Source organism: Eubalaena glacialis, chromosome 6, assembly GCF_028564815.1.
Source record: "Eubalaena glacialis isolate mEubGla1 chromosome 6, mEubGla1.1.hap2.+ XY, whole genome shotgun sequence".
Classification (NCBI taxonomy): domain Eukaryota; kingdom Metazoa; phylum Chordata; class Mammalia; order Artiodactyla; family Balaenidae; genus Eubalaena; species Eubalaena glacialis.
In genome coordinates, this window is record NC_083721.1 from 71,747,637 (window position 1) to 71,769,383 (window position 21,747).

Genomic DNA, 21,747 nt, shown 5'->3' on the forward strand with positions numbered 1-21,747 from the left:
ACCGAACTCTCTCTGAATGATCCAGTGTCATCTGTCTCACTTCTCTGACAACCTGAACTTACTGCTGACCTCCGTGACACACGGACAGTACACGATACCTCTTATATGCCACCTCAGATCCTCTCTGCCCCACCTGATTCTGGAGCTGAGGCTGGTCCATCTCAGCCACCACCACAGCAACCAGTTCTGCTGGGCTCCAGTCAATTTAATGCACACAAATCCAACAGTGCCTCATGCCCACAGGGTAGCTGCTTGCAGCAGAACTCGCTAGGTACTCACACAAGTTCAAATCACAAGTGCGGGGTGGCGGGGGTGTGTGTGTGTGTGTTAATGCCCCTCAAGGCTAGCCTTTGACTATGGGAAACAGGAACCAGTGGATGAATCCTCATCCCTTCCTCCCTCTGCAAGGGGGTCATGAGACACGGGTATTCCTATCACCTCTCAGAAAGGTCCTCTGAGACTAAGTGTTCCGCTGCACATGATACTAAAGGGTCACTAACCCAATGTCATGCCTCCTCACCTGTTCCACTCTTTTCTCTCACTCCTTCCCTGGATGTACCCCCCAGTAAAGCAATAGCACATAAACTTCTGCTTTCTGGGGAGCCCAGGCTAAGACTCTGTTACTGCTTTACTGATTACTATTACTATTTATACAATATAGTTTTGTTTAAATACAAGATATTTGGACCTAAGAAGAGGTTCGAGTGTTTAGTGTCTGCCATTTCAGTACCCCCAACACCGAGTCAAATGATGGAATTCTCTCTCATACCCATTCTTCTCTTACTCTTTTCCATAAAGTTAATCATATTGGGAAAGTTCTCATCTTGGATACTTGAATCTTCTGCTGTATATGGTTTTCAAACCCAGGACCATCTTTTTCAGAGGGGATACTTTTTTAGCTTGTTATCCAGAATTCAAAAAAGCAAAAAGCTGAATCAGTAAAGCCTTCTGTGGCTGGCTAAAAAATGGCTCCCCCAAATATATCCACAACCCAATCTCTGTTACCTGGGAATGTTTCCTCATTTGCCAAGGCCTTTGCAGGTGTGATGAAGTTAAGACTCTTGAGATGAGGAGGTTATCCTGGATTATCTGGGTGGACCCTAAATGCAATCACATGTATCCTTATAAGAGGGAGGCAGAGGCCCACGTCAGGTGCACACAGGAGAAGGCAATGTGGTCACACTGAGTGAGATTTGAAGGTGTTGGTCTTAAAGATGGGAGTGATGTGGCCACAAGTCACGGAATGCCAGCAGCCACCAGAAGCTGGAACACGCAAGGATCAAATTCTCCCCTAGAGCCTCTGGAGGGAGCAGGGTCCTGCTAACACCTTGATTTCAGCTCAGTGATACCGATTTTGGACATCTGGTCTCCAGAACTGTGAGTGAATAAATTTCTGTTGATTTAAGCTACTCAGTTTGTGTAATTTGTTACAGCAGCTACAGGAAACTAGTGCGGCTTCTTCTTAAAAAGGGCCTTCAGAGAACACCAACTCAGCCCTTCATGAATATTGTCTTTAATGATTTCCCATATGCCTGTAGTTAACTCAGTGTTTGCTTTCTTTACATTGTTTCTAATGATGTTTGGAAGTCTGGTATTTAACCCCAAAGGTGCATGAACAGTAATTATAAACTAGATCTCACTGTGAACAGTAAGCATAAACTATCAACAGGTCTCACTTTCTAAGAGAGAAGGGTGAGACCTAACTGGCCCCTAATCATGACTTTCCCACCCCCCCCCCACTTGCTTTAAGCCCATTTCATCCAACAGGTCAGCGTTTTTCAAAATGGTGTCCAAGGGTCACCTGTGTTGAGTCACCGAGGCACTCATTAAAAATGTAAAGTCCACGACTCGCCCCCAAGCTTTACCTCCAGGATTGAGCTGCAGAAATATGCACTTTTAACAAGCCTCCCAGGTTTCTTAGCACACTGACTTTGAGAAGCTCTATTACAGAAGAAAGAGGTCAGAACTGATCCAACAGTACCTCCCTCCATGGTTCAGTGGTGAAACCACCAACTCTGGGCCAGGGCTGAACTCATGCAGGCGCAGCCACGGCCCCGGCCCCCAGACTGGATGCCTGTGATGAATGCCACACTGAGCTCATAGAGGAACCAAAATTGTCCTGTCCCCTCATGTGTTCATACTGCAAAACAGCTGCAAAGGTGTCCAGAGTGCGGGGCACCACACGTGCTTTTGAGAATGTGAGTCACCATTAAGTAATTCATGGTAATTTAACTTTTTAATTAAAAAGACCTTCACTAAACAATAATAGCTTACAAATGCATGTACCTTTTGATCTTGCAATTCCACTTTTGGGAGTTTATCCTACAGATATTCGTCATGCTTGTACATATGAACACGATTATTCACTGCAGAACTGATTGTAATAGTAAAAGACTGGAAACAATCCAAATGCCATCATTGTGGAACTGATGAAATAAATTATAGCACATTCATATAATGAAAAATAATGAGGAAACGGCATGTGTATTGATATGGAAATGTCTCCAAGATAGATTGTTAAGGGGAAAGGCAAGGTACAGAACACATGTATGATATGCTACCTTTTGTGGATGAAAAGGGAGTAATAAAAATCCACATTCCTATTTGCTTGTACATTCGTAACGAAATGTGGGGAGCGTTAGCTAAGAATAGTGGTTATCTCTGGGGCAGGGGTTGGGAACTGAGCAGATGACAAACAAGGATGGGAGGGAGACTTTTCACTATATATACGATTCTACTTTGGGGTTTGGAACCATGTAAGCATATTATTTATTCAAGGAATAAATAATAAAATAAAATTTAAAATAACCATTTATTGTGGCACTCAGAACAAGCAATCTGGTCTGGACACCTGCAAGTCTTGGTGTCCACATGGAGCTCTTCAGACTGGAGGCGTGTTTCAGGGGCCACCGCCATTGCAGTGGGTCCCCTGGTTAGCCGTAGTGCTCCAGACCAGAATGCACATTTCCATCATCCAAAATGACAGGGGGAGGACAGGTCTTTGAGTTTCTTACCAAGGAGAACCAGCTTCACAGAGGTTCTGGGATTTGGGTCCACTGTACCCTGGACAGCTACACGAGGGGAGGGTCCCAGGCTGCCTAGTACTGACGACTCAGTACTCTAGTACCGAGGCATCATCAGCTGTTCCCGGCTCACGAGGGAGGAGTGGTGATAGCGATCCCGGGTGGCGAAGTCTGCGTTCTCCTGGGTGAGCTGAGTCATCTCCATGTCAACCCTAGCCAGGGACGGCGCCAAAATTATCTGCTCTTGGGGGGATCGCAGGTTCCTTTGGTGAGAGAAACACGGAGGACGGTCAGAAGGAAAGACCAAACGCTAACCAGTGGCAGTAAGTCTCCTCTGGGATGGAGAAATGATTTGCAAAAATGTCATCGTGTTTATTACTAAACATGTATTAAACAACATAACTGTTGAAAGCTATATGTACAATACTTCATGAACCCAAAGTATGAGAAATAAGCATCAAACAAAGTGATATTTACCTTCTTTTAGTAGAAATGTATAAAACTATAAAAATAACCTTCCAAATGCTGTTGTGTTGGGGCTCTGTAGCTTTACTTGGCTTTCTTGTCAAATGAAATAATGGAATGCAGAGGCTGGAAAGCTGAGGTGAGTAGAAAGAGAAACCTTCGCTTTGGTTCACTGGAAAGAAAGTTGAGTGAGGAACGATCTCCAGAGCCAAGGTTTACAGAGCAAGCAGCTATGCGGTAAAGTGCAAAGGCTTTTGGCACCAAGCTGGCCTAAGGCAAAGAGCGAGTCCCAATACGGATTCCACTGTCACTGAAGGGTCCACATAAGGGTTGGAGTTGGAATAAACTGGTAAAGAAAAATGTTAGGGATGCGTGAAGAAAGTGCTGACAGCAGAAAGGAGTAAGGAAAGACCATCCTGGCAGCCAGGGTATCTATAGAAGACAGAGACAGTCACAGCTTTGCCACGAATCAGGCTGGTGGCCTCAGGCAAACCTCTTCACCTCCTTGTGCCTCTATTTCCTCACCTTCTCAGGCCCCTTCTAGTTCCTTCCACCTATGCTAGGTCCTGAAATCACACCTTAGGCATAGATTTTCTCTTAAAACTTTACCTTAAGAGAATCATTTGCTTTATAAGTAGCAGCGTTCAATTGTTTAAATAAGGGATATATTTGATACTTGTAAAAAACTGGTAGAAACCTTGTTATAAATCTGTGGAACTTAAGCAGAAAGCTTCACTGACTAGAAAAACATGCTGTTATAGAAGTTTGGATCACACAACTAAGGCTTTGCAGCTGCTTGATGAGAACACATCTAAATTAGGTGGGTTGAGGTTTTCTGAGAAATGAATTAACTTCTATAAAGGTTGAACCTTCAAGAAGTAAGGTTAGGAAGTGACAGAAATGCCATACCAGTCAACATGTGTTTTTGCCAGTGAACTTTCTTGTAAATGCTTTCTTTTTTTTTTTTTTAAGGTAAAACCATCGTATTTTTCTGAGTTCAGGGAAATAACACACTTCACTTTCTAGTCTAGAATGGCCTAAGAGTTCTCACCTGGGCAGTTGCTAGGACTTCAGGAAAGAAAGCTTTCTTAAGGTCAGGCTTAATGTCACATAATTCTGGGAACTGTAGGTGTAACAGAGGAAGTAACAGCCAAATTCCTTTGACCACAACACCCTACAATATTATTCTTCTTTGGTTTTGAAGAGCATCTGGGGCAACAGGTGTGAAAAAAACTCAAAATTACAAAAGAGAAAACACAGCTACCAGTTTCTACTTTTAAATGGATCACCATTTCTTGGTCCTTTCACCCTCCTGAACAACCATCACAAAATATCGCTCAGTCACCATGATGAGGCCAGCAAATTTGACACTGAGACTTAGCTGAGGCCTCCACCAACCACTCCACAAGCCCACAGAGCTATGAATAGTGTGGACTAGGTTCTCTTCCAACCAAAGTACTGCCCTTTTCTAAGAATAATCTCCTCCTAATACATTCTTCTTTCCACATTGCACAACAGTGACCTCAGAGGTGAAATTCCAGAAATTCAGAGTCCAAAAAAGAGTAGTGACCTCCCATGGTCATTTGTAGGCTTTCAAAGCCTACAATACCTAAAAATATTCATGTAAAATCAGATAAGGCCAAATACTCTCAATCACACACCAGCTGTAGCTCCAGAATCTGCAGGCAGCTTTCACACAGAATCTATTTCCACTTCAACTCTACTTGCCCTCAGGCCTAGGAGGCTGGGGAAAATGGATCAGTGCAGTGATCTCAGATCAGTGCTGTGATCTCAGCTCAGTGCTGTGATCTGAGTCACCCAACCTGGTGCCTCAGCCTGGAAGAGAGGCAGAGAGGTGACACACCCACACCACAGCTCCACACAGGACGCTTAGCCCAGCTTCCACGCAAACAGCAGGGAATTACCCCCCTACACACCACTCTCCCTGCCAGCCCTCTCCCTGTTGGTTTCCATGGCTCCTGCTCCTTTCATCATCATTTCTCTAGCATCCAGCCTTCATTTCTTGGGCCAACTTGAACAGATTGGCAGCGCTTATAAAGAGTTGTCTTAAGAAGGATTCTTGGGAGGGAGGAATGGGGAGTTATTGTTTAATGGGTATAGAGTTTCCGTTTTGCAAGATGAAGAGTTCTGGAGGTGCCTGGAGGTGACGGTTGCATAACAGTATGAATGTACTTAATACCATTAAACTGTATACTTTAAAATGGTTAAGATGATAAGTTTTATGGTATGTGTATTTTACCACAATAAAAAAAAATGGGGAAAAAAATTCTGAACTTACATCTGGGATCAATGGGAAAGGGTCCCATAATCCATCAGCAATGTCTGGGCATAGAAGGTGGAAATATTGGCAAGGGCAACCCAGACTTCTAGAGTTTCAAAAACAAACCAACAAAATGAAACCAAATAAACACTTAGTTGGGTTCTGCCTGGATTTTCCCAGCCTGTAGCTTTGGCTCCTCACTGATATTGAAAGGGGAGGGAGGTAATTTCCTAGAGTCTTGAGGCCTTCAAAGGTGAGGAGGCATTGGCACTGGAAGGGTAGAGGAGGAGGAGAGAGATTACGGCACTCGTGAAAGCTTCCCTTCCCTGTGAGGCCTTCTCCTGTTTCTCAGGAAAGTTTGTTCTTCCCTTTCCCTGAATATTTGAACATGGAGGTCCCACAGAAATCCTGCAGGATCGCTACTCTGTTTCTGTACTTGGCCTCTGCACTTTCACCAATACAGTCATGTCAACTACCTCTGACTTGAGATAGAAGAATGGGAGTTCTCTGGGCCTTGGTCTTGTGTGTGAGTACTAATGCTAGTGTGTCTTAGACTGTGAACTCACTGAGAGTAACTCTCTTGACTTATATCACTCTGCAACCAGATTCTAAAGAAAGCCTCTGTTCATGATTCCTGAGGATAAGAAGACAAGAAGACATGGGCCAGAGAAAGCTTCTGAGAAGCTAAAGCAGGGAGGCTGGGTGGTGGAGGGCAGTGGGGAGCAGTCTGAGTTTCCTTGAGGTTCTCAATCGTCAGGTATTCACGCCACAATTCACCCAAGCCCAGCTAGAAATGAAACACCCTTAGCACTTCCCAGGCCCCTCATCCAGGCCCCAGATTGGCACAGACCTGTAGGAGGGGATCAGAAGAGACCTCATCCATCTGAAAAGGCTGAAGTTGGAGGCTAAACCTGCAGGGAAGACACAAACATAAATATTTATGAAGGCTCTACGTATGCATCTAGAATCCCAGGTTTAATGGGATAAATATATATCCCCCGACACACACACACAATAGCACAAAAAAATTTTTTTTCCTTTTTCAGTCTAACCAAACAACATTCATTGTAATACTCTGACAGCAACCTGCTAAGGACTTCATACTTATATGTAGTTTCCAAAAGTTGATTTCTAAACTCCAAAATCCCAAGAAAGAAACTGGATGCATTTATAGAGAAAGAAGCAGAGGACTTGCTAACTTCAGTCTTAGGAATTTTAGATTTTTTTAAATTTTGATAATTTCTTTCCATAGATTCAAACTGATTATGTGTTTAAGTAGATACTATAAAGTCCCCTACTAGACCATACACTCTTTGAGGACAGGAAGCACATCTTTTTCATCTGGTAACACTCACAACAGCCACAGGATCTGGCCCTTAGGAAGTTTCTTCAGGTGCTGCGTGAATCAAATAGCGCCACATGTGGAAATGTTAGTGCTGAAGTTTGAAATGAGATTGTTGTTGATAGTGACCAAATATCCTGACATCAGACACACTGTCTAGAATATGGTTTATCAACTTTTTTTAAAAAGCTTTTTTTTAAAATCCATTTCTCCTTTGGTGTGAGTTTTTTTAAAATCTCACAAAATGAATTATATATAACTTTAGGAAAGCAAATGAAATGTAATTTTATAAAATGCTTTTCCAAATTATATATATTCACTCCACCAGATACATATTTTATATATGTATGTGTGAGAGTGTGTGTGTGTGCGTGTATATATATATATATATATATATATATATATATATATATATGGCTGGTTGAAAATTGGTTAATTAGATCATGTTCAATATATGATCAGGAAGTGAGCATTATTTTAAGAGGCTTATGTTAGAATCTTGACTAATGTCAACAGTATGCAGCTGATAACATGTATTTAGAAAATAAACATAAATATTCTATTAACTGGTCCTACCTATTTATGCTCATTTAGATTCTAAATTATCTAAATTTTCGATGAAGATTGGCCTGAAATTTGATTTCATACTTTCCTGTAAATAAATTTCTGGGAAATATTTAAATTTCTTAGGATCAAACTAACTTCTAAGAAATTCAGAAGCAATCACTGATGTAATCACTATGTTCATTAAAATATATTCTCTCCATTAAATTAGCTGATATAAGGACGCTTAGTATGACTTTTTCTAAAGCATTATTTTTAATGTACATGTGATTCAAGTGTTTGAAGCACATTTCTTTCAAAAATGTATATCAGACTATTCTAATTTGGAAGCATTTTTTTTCAGTTTGCCTGGATTGTTATGGTCCATCTGATTTAGTTAGGACTTAAAGCTACATAATTACTTTATTTTAAAAATTGGGACATTGTAGAATTTTGATGAAAAGGGCTCTTGAATGTATTTTTAAAACAGTTTTATTATTGAGGAATAACTGACATACAGTAAACACAGTATTGATAATATTTTCTTCCTTTCCTTATTCTTGATGCTCTGGCACTTGGGGTCTTGATCCTAGAGGTGCTAATGCCTAGAGATAGGAAACAACTCCCCTACAAGCACACCTTTGATATACAAACCAACCAATCCAGAGCCCACGCCCCCAACCATCTCCTTTATCAAGCTCTCACACATCAAGCCAATATTCCCCTGCCTTAAATCACCCCAGGGCCAAAAACCAGACAACTAGAGACCACCCCTATAACCTAGAGTTCCCTGAAATTATTCAAACTACCTAATCCTAAACTTACTCAGCTACCTACCTGCCTTGTCCATTCTTTCCCACTAAAAGCCTAATAAATGCTATGGGCCATGCTCTCCCTGCTTCCTCTTTTGCCTCCTGACCAACCCTGGTCCTCTCCATTGCGGCCCTGCATGACCCTCCTGTTCCTAGGGATCTGTGAGTATAAACTTCTTTCTTCATGATAATAATTTCTGTGTCTGTGTGTCTTATCATACCTGATTAAAACAAATCCCAGGTACATTTTTAGAACAAACTACATGCATTTAAAGTGTACAATTTGGTAAGTGTTGACACATGCATATACTGTGAAATCATCACTAAAAGCAAGATAATGAACATATCCATCACCTCCAAAAGCTCCCTCAAGCCACTTCATAAGACCTCCCTCCCTCGTAGCCACCCCCCAACCCTCATCCAAAGGCAACCGCTGATAGTGCTGTCATCAGAGATTAGTTTGCATTTTTAATAATTACATATGTATATATGTAAAATATTACATTATGTACTCATTTTGTCTGGTTTCTTTCACTCAGCACAGTTATTTTGAGATTCATGCTATTGCATATATCGATAGTTCATTCTTTTTATTACTAAATAGTATTCCGTTGTACGGCTATACTATACTTATACAGAGTAACCTGTTGATGGACATGTGAACTGTTTTCAGTTTTTGACTATTACAAACTAAGCTGCTATAAATATTCATATACACATTTTTATATGCCTGTATGCTTTTAATTCTCTTTGGTAAATACCTAGGAGTACAGTGGCTAATTCATATAGCAGATATATATTTTTTAAATACACTGCCAAATGGTTTCACGAAGTGATCGTATTATTTTTACATTTTCATCAGCTATATATGATAGCTCTAGCTGCTCCACATCCTTGCCAACATTTGGCATGATCAGTATTTTTAATTTTAATCACCCTGATAGGTGTATAATAATATTATATTGTGGTTTTAATTTGCATTTCTTAATGACTAATCACAGTGAGTACCTTTTCACGTGCTTATTTGTCAACCATATATGTTCTTTGCTGAAACCTATTTAAAACTTATGCCCATTTAAAATTTTTTGTTGTTTTCTTATTACTGAGTTTTGAGGGTTTTTATATATTCTAGATACAAGTCCTTTTCAAACATGTGATTTGCTAATATCTTCTCATAGTTTATGGCTTGCCTTTGCATTCCTTTACCGGTGTGTTTGGAGGAACAGTCCTTAATTTTGATGAAGTCCAATTTATCAATTTTTTTTCCTGCTTTTGGTGTTATATCTAAGAAATCTCTGTCTCACTCATAGTCACAATTTTTTTCCCTATATTTTCTAGGATCCATTTTGAGCTATTTTTACATTGTATGATGTATGAAGTTTGTTTTTTGCTTGTGGATTTCCAATTGTTCCAGCAGCATTTGCTGAAAAGAGTATTTTTTTCCTCCACTGAATTGCCTTTGCAATTTCTGGACTCTCTACTCTGTCCATTGATTTTTTTTATCTATCTTGATTCCAATACCATGCTGTCTTGATTACTTTAGCTTTACAGTTAGTTTTGAAATCAGGTAGTGTTAAGTCTTGCAACTTTGTTTTTCTTTTACGAAGTTGCTTGGGCTATTCTAGGTCCTTTGAATTTCCATATAAATACTTTAGGATCTGCTTTCCAATTTCTACAAAAAAGGCAGCTGTGATTTTGATTGGGATTATATCTAATCTATAGAAAATTCTGAGGTGAAATGTCATCTTAAGAATATTGAATCTTCGATTCATGAATATAGTATAAATCTTCATTTATTTCTTTAATTTCTTCTTTAATTTCCTCTCAAAATGTTTTGTAGTTTTCCTCTTCTAGTCTGTAAATAAGGTGAATTACATTGATTGATTAAGAATGTTAAACCAGGGCCTAGAGACTGTCATACAGAATGAAGTAAGTCAGAAAGAGAAAAACAAATATTGTATATTAATGCATATATGTGGAATCTAGAAAAATGGTACAGATGAACCTATTTGCAAAGCAGAAATAGAGACACAGATGTAGAGAACAAATGTATGGACACCAAGGGGGGGAAGGAGAGGTGGGATGAATTGGGAGATTGGGATTGACATATATACACTACTATGTACAAAACAGATAACTACTGAGAACTGATAGATAACTAAAATAGATAACTAATGAGAACCTACTGTATAGCACAGGGAACTCCACTCAGTGCTCTGTGGTGACCTAAATGGGAAGGAAATCCAAAAAAGAGGGGATATATGTATACATATAACTGATTCACTTTGCTGTACAGACACAAACTAATACAACACTGTAAAGCAACTATACGCCAATAAAAATTTAAAAAAAGAGAGAGAGAGAATGTTAAACTAACCTTGAATTCCTAGGATAACCCACTTGGTTATGATGTATTATTATGCTTTTTATATTATTTTGTATTCAATTTGTTAAAGTCTTGTTAAGAAGTTTTATATCTATGTTCATGAGGGATATTGGTGTGCAGTCTTCTGAAGAATTTGTATCAAATTGATATTCTTTCTTCCTTAAGTGTTAGATAGGTTTCATTAGTGACGCCATCTGGGCCCAAGGTTTTCTTTATGGGAAGGTTTTTTTAATGACAAGTTTAATTTCTTTCATAAGATGACCTAAACAGCCCTATATGTCTTCTAGAGTGAGCTTTGATATTTGATAGTTTGTATCTTTTGAGGAATTTGTCCAATTCATCTGTCAAATTTATTGCATAAAGCTGTTTAAAATACTTCCTTATTTTCCTTTTTAATGTCTGTACACTCTCCAGTTATGTCATTTCTCTCACTCCTGGTGTTGATCATTTGTGTTTCCTCTCCTTTTATTCTGATCAGTCTGGCTAGAGGTTTGTGAATTTTATTGATCTCACATAACCAGCTTTTTGTTTCACTGGCATTCTCTATTTTTCCCTGTTTTATATTTTATTGATTTCTACTTTGATCTTCACTGTTTCCCTGTTTCTTCTTACTTGGGTTTAATTTGCTCTTTTTCTCTAGTTTCTTAAGTGGGAAACTGGGGATATTATTTTGAGACATTTTTTTCTTTTCTAATATAAGCATTTGATGCAGTAAATTTCCCTCTAAGTAGTGAATTAGCTGCATCCCACAATTTTGATGTTATATTTTCATTTTCATTCAGTTCAAAATACTTTTTAATTTTAATTATTTCTCCTTTGAACCATGAGTTAGTTTCTTTAGTTTACTTAGTGCTCTTTAGTGTTCTTAGTCATTTAGTGTTATTCAGTGTTCTTTAGTTTCTAAATATTTGGGAATTTTCCAGATCTCTTTCTGGTATTTATTTCTAATTTACTTCCCCTTTTGTTCTTGAATTGACTTGAATACCCTTAAACTTTCTGAGACTTTAAAAAATGTCCTGGAATATGGTTTATGCTCGTAAATGTTTCATGTACACTTAAAAATATATATTCTGCTGTTGTTACGTGGAATATTCTATAAATATCAAGTTGGCCAGGTTTATTGATAACGTTATTCAAGTCTTCTAAAGCCCTACTGATTTTTTGCCTACTTGTTTTATCAATTATTGAGAGAGAGGTGTTGAAATCTCTGACTGTAATTGAGAATTTTTCTACTTATTATTGCAGATCTATCAGGCTTTGTTTTTTATATTTCAAAGCTCTGTTTTTAAGTGCATAAATGTTAAGATTTATTATGTCCTCTTGATTAATTTTCCCTTTGTCTTTATGAAATGACCCTCTTTATCCCTGGTAATATTCTTTTTTTTTTTTTTAAATAAATTTATTTATTTATTTATTTATTTTTGGCTGTGTTGGGTCTTCGTTTCTGCGCGAGGGCTTTCTCTAGTTGCGGCAAGCGGGGGCCACTCTTCATCGCGGTGCACGGGCCTCTCACTATCACGGCCTCTCTTGTTGCGGAGCACAGGCTCCAGACGCGCAGGCTCAGTAGTTGTGGCTCACGGGCCCAGTTGCTCCGCGGCATGTGGGATCTTCCCAGACCAGGGCTCGAACCCGTGTCCCCTGCATTGGGAGGCAGATTCTCAACCACTGCGCCACCAGGGAAGCCCCCCTGGTAATATTCTTTTCTCTGAAATCTACTTTGTCTGATGTTAATATAGTCACTCCAGCTTTGTCTGATTTATCTTACCATGATATATCTTTTTTCCATCCTTTTAACTTATTTGTGTCTTTATACTGAAAGTAGGTTTCTTGTAGATAGCATATAGTTGGATCATGCTTTTTTATTCAATCTGACAATCTCAGTGCTTGGACCTTTTAATTGGGAGTGTTTATTTCATTTTATTTTTTTAATTATCTTTTTAAAAATTTTTTAATTAATTTATTTTTATTTTTGGCTGCGTCGGGTCTTCTTTGCTGCATGTGGGCTTTCTCTAGTTGCCTTGAGTTGGGGCTAATCTTCATTGCGGTGCTCGGGCTTCTCGTTGTGGTGGCTTCTCTTGTCACGGAGCATGGGCTCTAGGTGCGCGGGCTTCAGTAGTTGTGGCGTGCAGGCTTCAGTAGTTGTGGCTCATGGGCTCTAGAGTGCAGGCTCAGTAGTTGTGGCGCACGGGCTTAGTTGTTCCACGGCATGTGGGATCTTCCTGGACCAGGGCTCGAACCCGTGTCCCCTGCATTGGCAGGCGGATTCTTAACCACTGTGCCACCAGGGAAGTCCCTGATTGGGAGTGTTTAGACTATTTAAAATTAGTGTGGGGACTTCCCTGGTGGCGCAGTGGTTAAGAATCCGCCTGCCAATGCAGGGGACACGGGTTCGAGCCCTGGTCCAGGAAGATCCCACATGCCGTGGAACAACTAAGCCCGTGCGCCACAACTACTGAGCCTGCACTCTAGAGCCCATGAGCCACAACTACTGAAGCCTGCACGCCACAACTACTGAAGCCCGCGCACCTAGAGCCCATGCTCCGTGACAAGAGAAGCCACCACAACGAGAAGCCCACGCACCACAACGAAGAGTAGCCCCCGCTCGCCGCAACTAGAGAAAGCCCACGTGCAGCAACGAAGACCCAATGCAGCCATAAATAAATATATAATTTTAAAAAATAAAAAATAAAAAAAAAATAAAATTAGTGTGGTTACTGATATGGCTAGATTTATATAAACCACCTTGCTATTTGTTTTTGGTCTATTATCTTTTTCTCTTTTTTCTAATTAACGTTGATCTGAGTATTTTTAATTCAATTTTATCCCCTTTATTGACTTATTACTTGTAATTCTTTGCTGTGTTAGAGGCATACCTCATTTTACTGCACTTTGTTTACTGTGCTTCTCAGTATTGCATCTTTTACAAGTTGAAGGTTTGTGGCAACCCTGGATCAAGCAAGTCTATCAGGGCCATTTCCCCAACAGCATTTGCTCACTTTCTGTGTCTGTGTCACATTTTGGTAATTCTTACAATATTTCAAACTTTTTCATTATTATTATATTTCTCATGGTGATCTGCAATCAGTCATCTTTAATGTTACTATTATGACTCGATGAAGGCTCAGGTGACGGTTAGCCTTTTTTAGCGATAAAGTATTTTAAAATTAAGTTATGTACATTGTTTTTTGAGACATAATGCTATTGCACACTTAACAGACTACCGTATAGTGTAAACATAACTTTTATATGTACTAGGAAACAAAAATATTTGTCTGACTCGCATTATTGCAATATTCCAGTGATCTGGAACTGAACTCACAATATTTCCAAGGTATAGTTTAGTAGTTGCTTTAGGGTTTGTAGTACACATTTTTAACTTATCACAGTCTACCTTTAAGTGATATTTTAGTACTTCACGTATACTATAAGAAACTTCCAACAGTATATCCCCATTTCTTCCCTCCTGGCCCTTGTGCTATTGTTGTCATCCATTTTACTTCTACATGTCTTATAAACCTCACGATTTATTATTATTTTTCATTTGTTATCATTTATGCGCATGCCATATTTTTTCTCCTACACTGTCAGCTCCTTGAAAGCAGGATTTGTATCTGAGTCAGTGTTGGCATTTAATAGGTGTTCAAAACAGGTTTTTTTCAATAAATGCTAAAAGAGAAGAAAGGAGGTGGTGGCAAAATGGCTCTGTTGCTTACCAAGGTGAAGCCCGGAACTGGTCCAACCAATGTAGAAATACACAATGGCAGCAACACCCATGTTAACCAGGGTATAGACCCACTGGATCACAAACATGATGAGAAGGGACCCAACAGCCTGTTCAAACAGAAGGAAGTGCAAGTCAGCTAATGGTTTAAACACATGGTAAGCAAGCCACAAGGCTAGGGCCTTAAGAAACAACAGTCCTCTCGTCAACCTCTGAACACTCTACAAGTCTGAATAATTGAAGTTCACTCATAATCCATAAAACCCCTCTAAAGTAGATATTTGAGAAGACATCCCTGAAAGTACCCTCTAATCAAAACAATCAATAAATAGACATTCTATCCTAGCTCCTTGTTCTACTCCTTTCTAGGAGAAACAAGTTAGAGTAAAATTATGCTAATATGGTGTATCTAGAAATTAGGTGATCCAGAGTTTATCAGGGATGATTAATTATTTAAAAAGTAAACCATTGATTAAAATAAGTGGTTCATTAAATGTAATCTTGCCATATGTAGCCTCATCTAAATTCTAATGTAACAGGCAGTTAAATCACATTGCTCCTAATGAAGACTCTCCTCTTTCCTTCCCCAACTCCCACCCCAAGATCACACATGTATCCACCTGAATTAAGTCTCAAGGACAGTTGAGATCAAAATGAACTTACTCACCCCCAACAGGGAGACCCAGGGGTTGCATATGCGAGTGTAGAAAGAAGTTGGTCTCCTCTGGATATCTTGTTCCTGGAGCCTGGACTTTAGGAAGAAATCTAAAAAATAAATGAGCCAAAATCCTTGGTTACTAATTTGTTACCAAACCCTCTAGTGTTTTTATTAGCAAATACTTATGAGCTCCTCTTCTCCAATTTTGTAACTCAGCCTAAAAGACAACTTCCACTCACCTCAACCATTAATGCCCTTTGCCACAACTGAGGCTTGTCTTTACCAGAAAGCTTACACCTCCTAAATTGTGATTTCAATCAATCTACTCTCAGCCCATCACCTCCATTTTTTCTCATTCGCTCTGCTGTCTCCCACCCCAACTATTCACAGACCACAGAGGGACCTTCCGTCAACTTGCCCTAGTATGTTTTTCTTCCTATCACCTACCTCCTCTTTTCACTACCCTCTTACCTAGCTTAGATTCCATGATCCAAGACTATCAGCAAGTACTCCCTTGGATATGTTATCTGCTTCCACACTTCAGCACCACTCAGAAGTCTTATACCTAGTCAACTCATTCTCCTTCTCTCTGATGTAACAAATTTCCAACCTCTCCTCTCAAAAGACAGCTTTCATATCCTCTCATCACCAAATCTACCAACCCACTTTCATCTGTACCCTCTCTTCTGCCTTTCTGTTTTCAGAGTAGATGAACAGTTCTGGCTTCTACCTAAGGCCCATCCCTATATTTGTGCCCTGCTCAAGGATTTTGCTTTTGCTTTGTCAATTTTTCCATAGTCTACTAGATCATCCCCATCAAATACAAATACACTGTAATTTCTCCCAACTAAAGAAATACCTTCTGGTCACCCTTTAGCTACCATCCTATTTTTTGGTCTCCCTTATAGCAAAACTTCTCAAAAGAATTGCCTATATGGTTTCTACCTTCCATTGTTTCCTCAACCTAGTTTTAGGGTTGTATGCACCATTCCACTAAAACGACTCCTCCTAAGGTTGGCAATGACTTGAATCTTTTCAAATTCAATGGTCAGCTCCTCATCTTACTTGACCTTTCAGATAGCACCTGACACATGTGATCACTTTCTTCTTCTTGAAACACATTCTTCTCTTGGTTTCTAGGATGCCTCAGTTTCCTAGTTTTCCTCCTATCTCACTGCCCGCTTCTTCTCAGTCTCCTTTGCTGGCTCACCTCCTCCTTCCAACCCCCAAATATTGGAGAATCCTAGCATTCATTCAGTCCTCAGCACTCTTCTTTATTGCAGTTAGGTGTGGCCATGTGACTAAGTTCTCACCAATGGAATGTGAACACAAGTGGTGAGTGTCACTTCTGCACCAGAGTCTTTGAGAGAGTAGGTGTGCTTCTTCTCTGTGCCCGAAATCTGCACATGGTAACTCAGTCTTGATTTTGCTCACTATAAGGACTTAGGGGATGGTGAAGTCATAAAAATGGAAGGAGTCTGGGTCCCTGAAGCAATGCATGGAGGAGAGCCTCCCACTGATTTGGAACACCCTTCCTGGACTGTTAGTGCAAGTGAGAAATAAATTTCCATTGTATTTGAGCCACTGTGTTTTCGCTTATTTGTTATAGCAGTTTAGCCTCCCTTAATTAATATACCTCAAAACAGGCTTTAGGTCCTTCTCTTACTTCTATACAATCTATTCCTTACGAAGCCAGTGATCTTAAGGCTGGATCTGATCATATCACACCTCTAGCTACAACCTTCCGTGACCTTCTGTCATAATCACCATGGAGTGCATGGCCCTACACAGGACTGACCTCTGCTTTCCTTGCTATACTCATCCCCTACCTCTCTCCCCCCACCCACTCCTCTCCACTCACCGCTGGACTTCTGCTCTTCTTGGAATTTGCCAATCCAATTTCCATCTGTACCTTTATACATGCCATTTCCTCTGCCTGTAACTCTTCTCCCACATTGCTGCATGGTTCACTACTTTATACAATTCAGTTCTCCATTAAAATATCCTCTTCTCAAAGAGATCTTTTCTGAAAAACCTATCTGAAACAGAACCACCCTCCCCACTCCAGTCTCTATCCTGTTAGCCCACTTTGTTATTCATCATACTATTTATCACTTACTGACATCACAGTATGTGTGTTTGCTTATTATGTGTCTTTCCTGCTAGAATGCAAGTTCAATGACAGCAGAGACCTTCTATGTCTATTCAGCATGTTCCCCACCCCCAGCACCTAGAGCAGCACTTGGAATGTAGTAAATGTCCCATACGTGAGGCTCAATGAATGACCAATCATCCTAGGTCCCAGAGAAGTCTTCATCCTCTCAACATGTCTGCCTTTACCATATACTTCCAACTATTATACTTATCTTTTATACCTCCATATCTTGAGGGCAAGGACTGTCTTTTGTACCTCTAAATACCAAATCTAGGCATGTAGGAGTTTGTGTATAGGAAGTGCTCAAGAAGTGTCTCCTTATTAATTGTGGATTAAAATAAACTCTGCCAGAAGACGTAAATAGACATTTCTCCAAAGAAGACATACAGATGGCCAACAAGCACATGAAAAGATGCTCATCATCGTTAATTATTAGGAAAATGCAAATCAAAACTACCATGAGGTATCACCTCATATGTCAGAATGGCCATCATTAAAAAGTCTACAAATAACAAATGCTGGAGAAGGTGTAGAGAAAAGGGAACCCTCCTATACTGTTGGTGGGAATGTAGATTGGTGCAGCCATTATGGAAAACAGTATGGAGGTTCCTCAAAAAACTAAAAATAGAGTTGCATATGATCCAGCAATCCCAATCCTGGGCATGTATCTGGACAAAACTATAATTCAAAAAGATACATGTACTCCTATGTTCATTGTGGCACTATTCACAATAGCCAAGACATGGGAACAACACAAATGTCCAACAACAGATGAATGGATGAAGAAGATGTGGCACACATATACAATGGAATACTACTCAGCCATAAAAAGAATGAAATAATGCCATTTGCAGCAACATGGATGGGCCTAGAGATTATCATACTAAGTGAAGTCAGACAGAGAAAGACAAATACCAAATGATACCACTTATATGTGGAATCTAAAATATGACACAAATGAACTTATCTACAAAACAGAAATAGACTCACAGACATAGAGAACAGACATGGTTGTCAAGGGGACGGGGGGTGAGGGAGGGATGGATTGGGAGTTTGGGATTAGCAGGTGCAAACTATTACATATAGAATGGATAAACAGCAAGGTCCTACTGAATAGCACAGGGAACTATATTCAATATCCTGTAATAAACTGTAATAGAAAAGAATATGAAAAAGAATGGATATATACGTATAACTGAATCACTTTGCTGTACAGTAGAAATTAATACATTATAAACCAACTATACTTCAATAAAATAAATTTTAAAGAATTCTGCCAAGGTGCATGACTGATTTGAATTGATGGCTCTATTACTTCTTTTTTTTTTTAAAGAAAAGACACTGTTAAGATTGTCTTTGATTACACTGTATACTTTCAACATGTGCAATGCATGATTCATTTTTTCAATCACAGGCTTAGTGAAATACAGCTGCTCCATTGATTATTAAGAAGAAACACTATTGGTGAAGAACTTAGATTTTTGCCTCTCTGAGGTTTGCCAAATGTTAAGCTCACTGTTTCACACTTGATCTTGACCTTGCACCAACTCAATTACACTGTACCCAAGGGAGTTGTGTGTATGTGTTTGTGTTTTCTGAGGAACTCCAGGGAGAGTCATAGGAAGGGGTGTGTCTTCCAGGCAAGCACAGTGCAGTTTTACACATCAGCAGTGCAAGGGAGAATTCAGTCAATGATACTCAATGACTCTGAATAGTTATGACAGACAATGCAGGCGGACAATTATTCAGAATTCTGAACAGCTATAGTTTCAAAACCCTTCCAAAATGACAGAAGGAATTTTTTTTCTGTTTTCAAGGATTATGCTGGAAGAAATAAGTCTTACAGACTAGTGGTGGGAGGAGACCGCTTCTCGTGTTAGAACTACTAGAATAACAACTGGGAAGGCAACTTTATCAAGCTTTAGTCACAAAACAAACAAACAGGTAAGCAGAACCATGCATTAGGCATGCTAAAAATATCAACTATAATAAACATAATGCATAACATTATATTGTCTTTTAAAATCTAGTGGTATGTCTAACAAGTTCTATGTTCACAAAACCCATGCAGAAATAAAGACTTTTTAAGCATGAAGGGGGAAGACAATTATGTCAATTTTTTAAATCACGAATTTAAATAATTTTACAGAAATTACTTAAAAATCAATATTAAACCATCTCTGGAAATGCACTCCATACCTTTATCAGGATAAATAAACACATAGTTCTAGCTGGCACGTACAAACCAAGAATGTGTGTTGATGTGGTTCACAAAGGATCAAGTTTCAGGTTCATGTGGTATCTTATCATGTTGATTCTATAATCTTTTAACCACTTTCCAAATGCTGCACATTTAAGTTACTTCTAGGTTGTCATTAGCACCAACAATGCAGCTATGAGACTCTTGTACATACTTACGGTTTGTTGTTTGGTTTAGGGTTGTTTCCTTGAGATACAATCCCCCTAAGTAGATTTACTAAGTCAGAGCAATTAGACAGTTTTATATTTCTTGTTACATCTTGAAAGCTCACTCTCCAGAATGAACCAGAGGGACTTCTAGCTACCGCAATGTAAAGAGGTCAGTGAATCCTCTCCGTAAGAGATAGGTATACAACTAGACAAAATCATCAAAAACAATCACTTGGGGCTCTAGAAATTTACCAAACGGAGACAACAAACCAGGAAGTGTTTATTTTTTCAAAAACTGCTGGAGCTGAGGGTAAGAACAGTGAGAGTCTACAGTCTTCTTCCTGGGCTGCTCCCACCCCCACCCCAGTTCTTACCAGCATGGAGCTGGCCTGTGTCCGTGTGGCCCAGGAGGCTTCCACCCTCTGCCAGCAGATCTGTGTGTGGGTTGGGAAGCACAGTCGAAGCTGCAGCTCTCCAGTCTCCCCGGCTTTGACTTTTGTCAGTCTCTCTGAGGCTCCCCAAGCAGGGGAATGCGGGGACCTGTAGTCCTTCTGCAGCTCTCTGATTTCTAGGATCTTCCCATTAAATTTCTGGCTCTTCCACTGCTCACCCTGGCTGAGTCCGCTCCCTCAGGCTAGCAAAGCTGAGGATTTCCCCATTCCATTTTCTACTTTGCTCACCACATTGAGCTTATAAAGGCACAACCCACAAATTTGTTCCCTCTGGCAGCAAAACTGCTGATTTCTTAAGAAATCATGGCCAAAAACCTCCCAAATTTGATGAAAAACTTTAATCAATGGATCCAAAAGGAATGAATCCATCGACATTGCTTCCAGCAATGTGTACATATACCCGATTACCACTGACCTACTATTTTTTATCTAAATTTTTGACAGCTTAACAGATATGAAATATCTCAATGGTGGTTTAAATTGGACTCATTTAATCAGTACCATGGCCTAGTTCATAATAGACACTGGCCCCAAGCAGCATACACTTTGTGTAGTGGTTAAGAACACAGGTTCTAAAGTGAGATGGACCTGGGTTCAAATTCTAGCTGTCTCCTATCCTGAGCAAGTGTTTAACTTCCCTAAGCCTCACCTTTTTCATCTGGAAAAAGGTAATAACAATGCCTAGATCTGAGCTGAGCTGAGCTAATCCATGTTAAGTGATTATCTCTGTGCCAGGCACCTGGGACAGACTCAATAAATGCTGCCTATTTTTAGCTACAAACAGCATTCAACACTTAACCATAAAAGTTACTTTGTTGAATGCACAGTGAATGAGTCTGGTTTTTCAAATGTAAACTGCGTGTTCATCTCTTCCGACCTCTCTTTAGTAGAATCTGGATTTTGACCTTCCTGTCTTTAAAAATAATACGCTTTGGAAGGTATGCTTTTATCAGTTGTGTTTGTCAGAATAATTGTTTCCTTCTGTGACACTGTGCTGTGTGAATGTTTTTTATTTCTGTTTAATCAGATCCTTTTTGTCTTTGATGATGTCTTCAGTAGTCAGAAATCTCTCTCTTGCGCAGCTGTTATAAATAAGGAATTTGTGGCTATATAAGGTATCAAATATGGTCCCAAGTTAATTTTTTGATCCATTTGCTCTCAACAATATTTATTCAATAGTGACTTCTTATTATTTTACAGCATCTGGTTTGTCACACATTAGGTTCTTATAATAGTTTAACTCTTTCTATTCTACTTTACCTGTCAATGTTTAAAATTTTTAGCCAATATTTGTACAACTGTTCATCAATTTAATTAGCCTTTACTGAGTGTTTGTCGATGCCATGTACTGTGTGGGAATATTGTTGATGAATACAAGATAGAAAGACATGGTTTGTGACTAAAGGAAGCTCACAGACTGGAGGCAAAGCGATAAAACTAATATTTCTTCTCCTTAAGAGAGGGAAACGACAAGCAGGCCTGAAGACAAATGTGTAAACA

At 39.5% G+C, this 21,747-nt stretch overlaps 1 protein-coding gene across 1 annotated transcript in view; it reads right to left on the minus strand.

Moving 5' to 3' along the window:
- Positions 1–2,828: 2,828 nt before the first annotated feature.
- Positions 2,829–21,747, minus strand: part of SLC12A8 (solute carrier family 12 member 8) — a 130,645-nt gene continuing 111,726 nt past the window's right edge. Inside the window, exons 11-14 of the mRNA XM_061193184.1 lie at positions 15,241–15,338; positions 14,566–14,683; positions 6,620–6,680; positions 2,829–3,286 (exon numbers count right to left, since the gene is read on the minus strand). Of these exons, the coding sequence (XP_061049167.1) occupies positions 3,121–3,286; positions 6,620–6,680; positions 14,566–14,683; positions 15,241–15,338 (443 nt within the window). The 3' untranslated portion in view covers positions 2,829–3,120. The remainder of the gene's footprint in view (positions 3,287–6,619; positions 6,681–14,565; positions 14,684–15,240; positions 15,339–21,747) is intronic.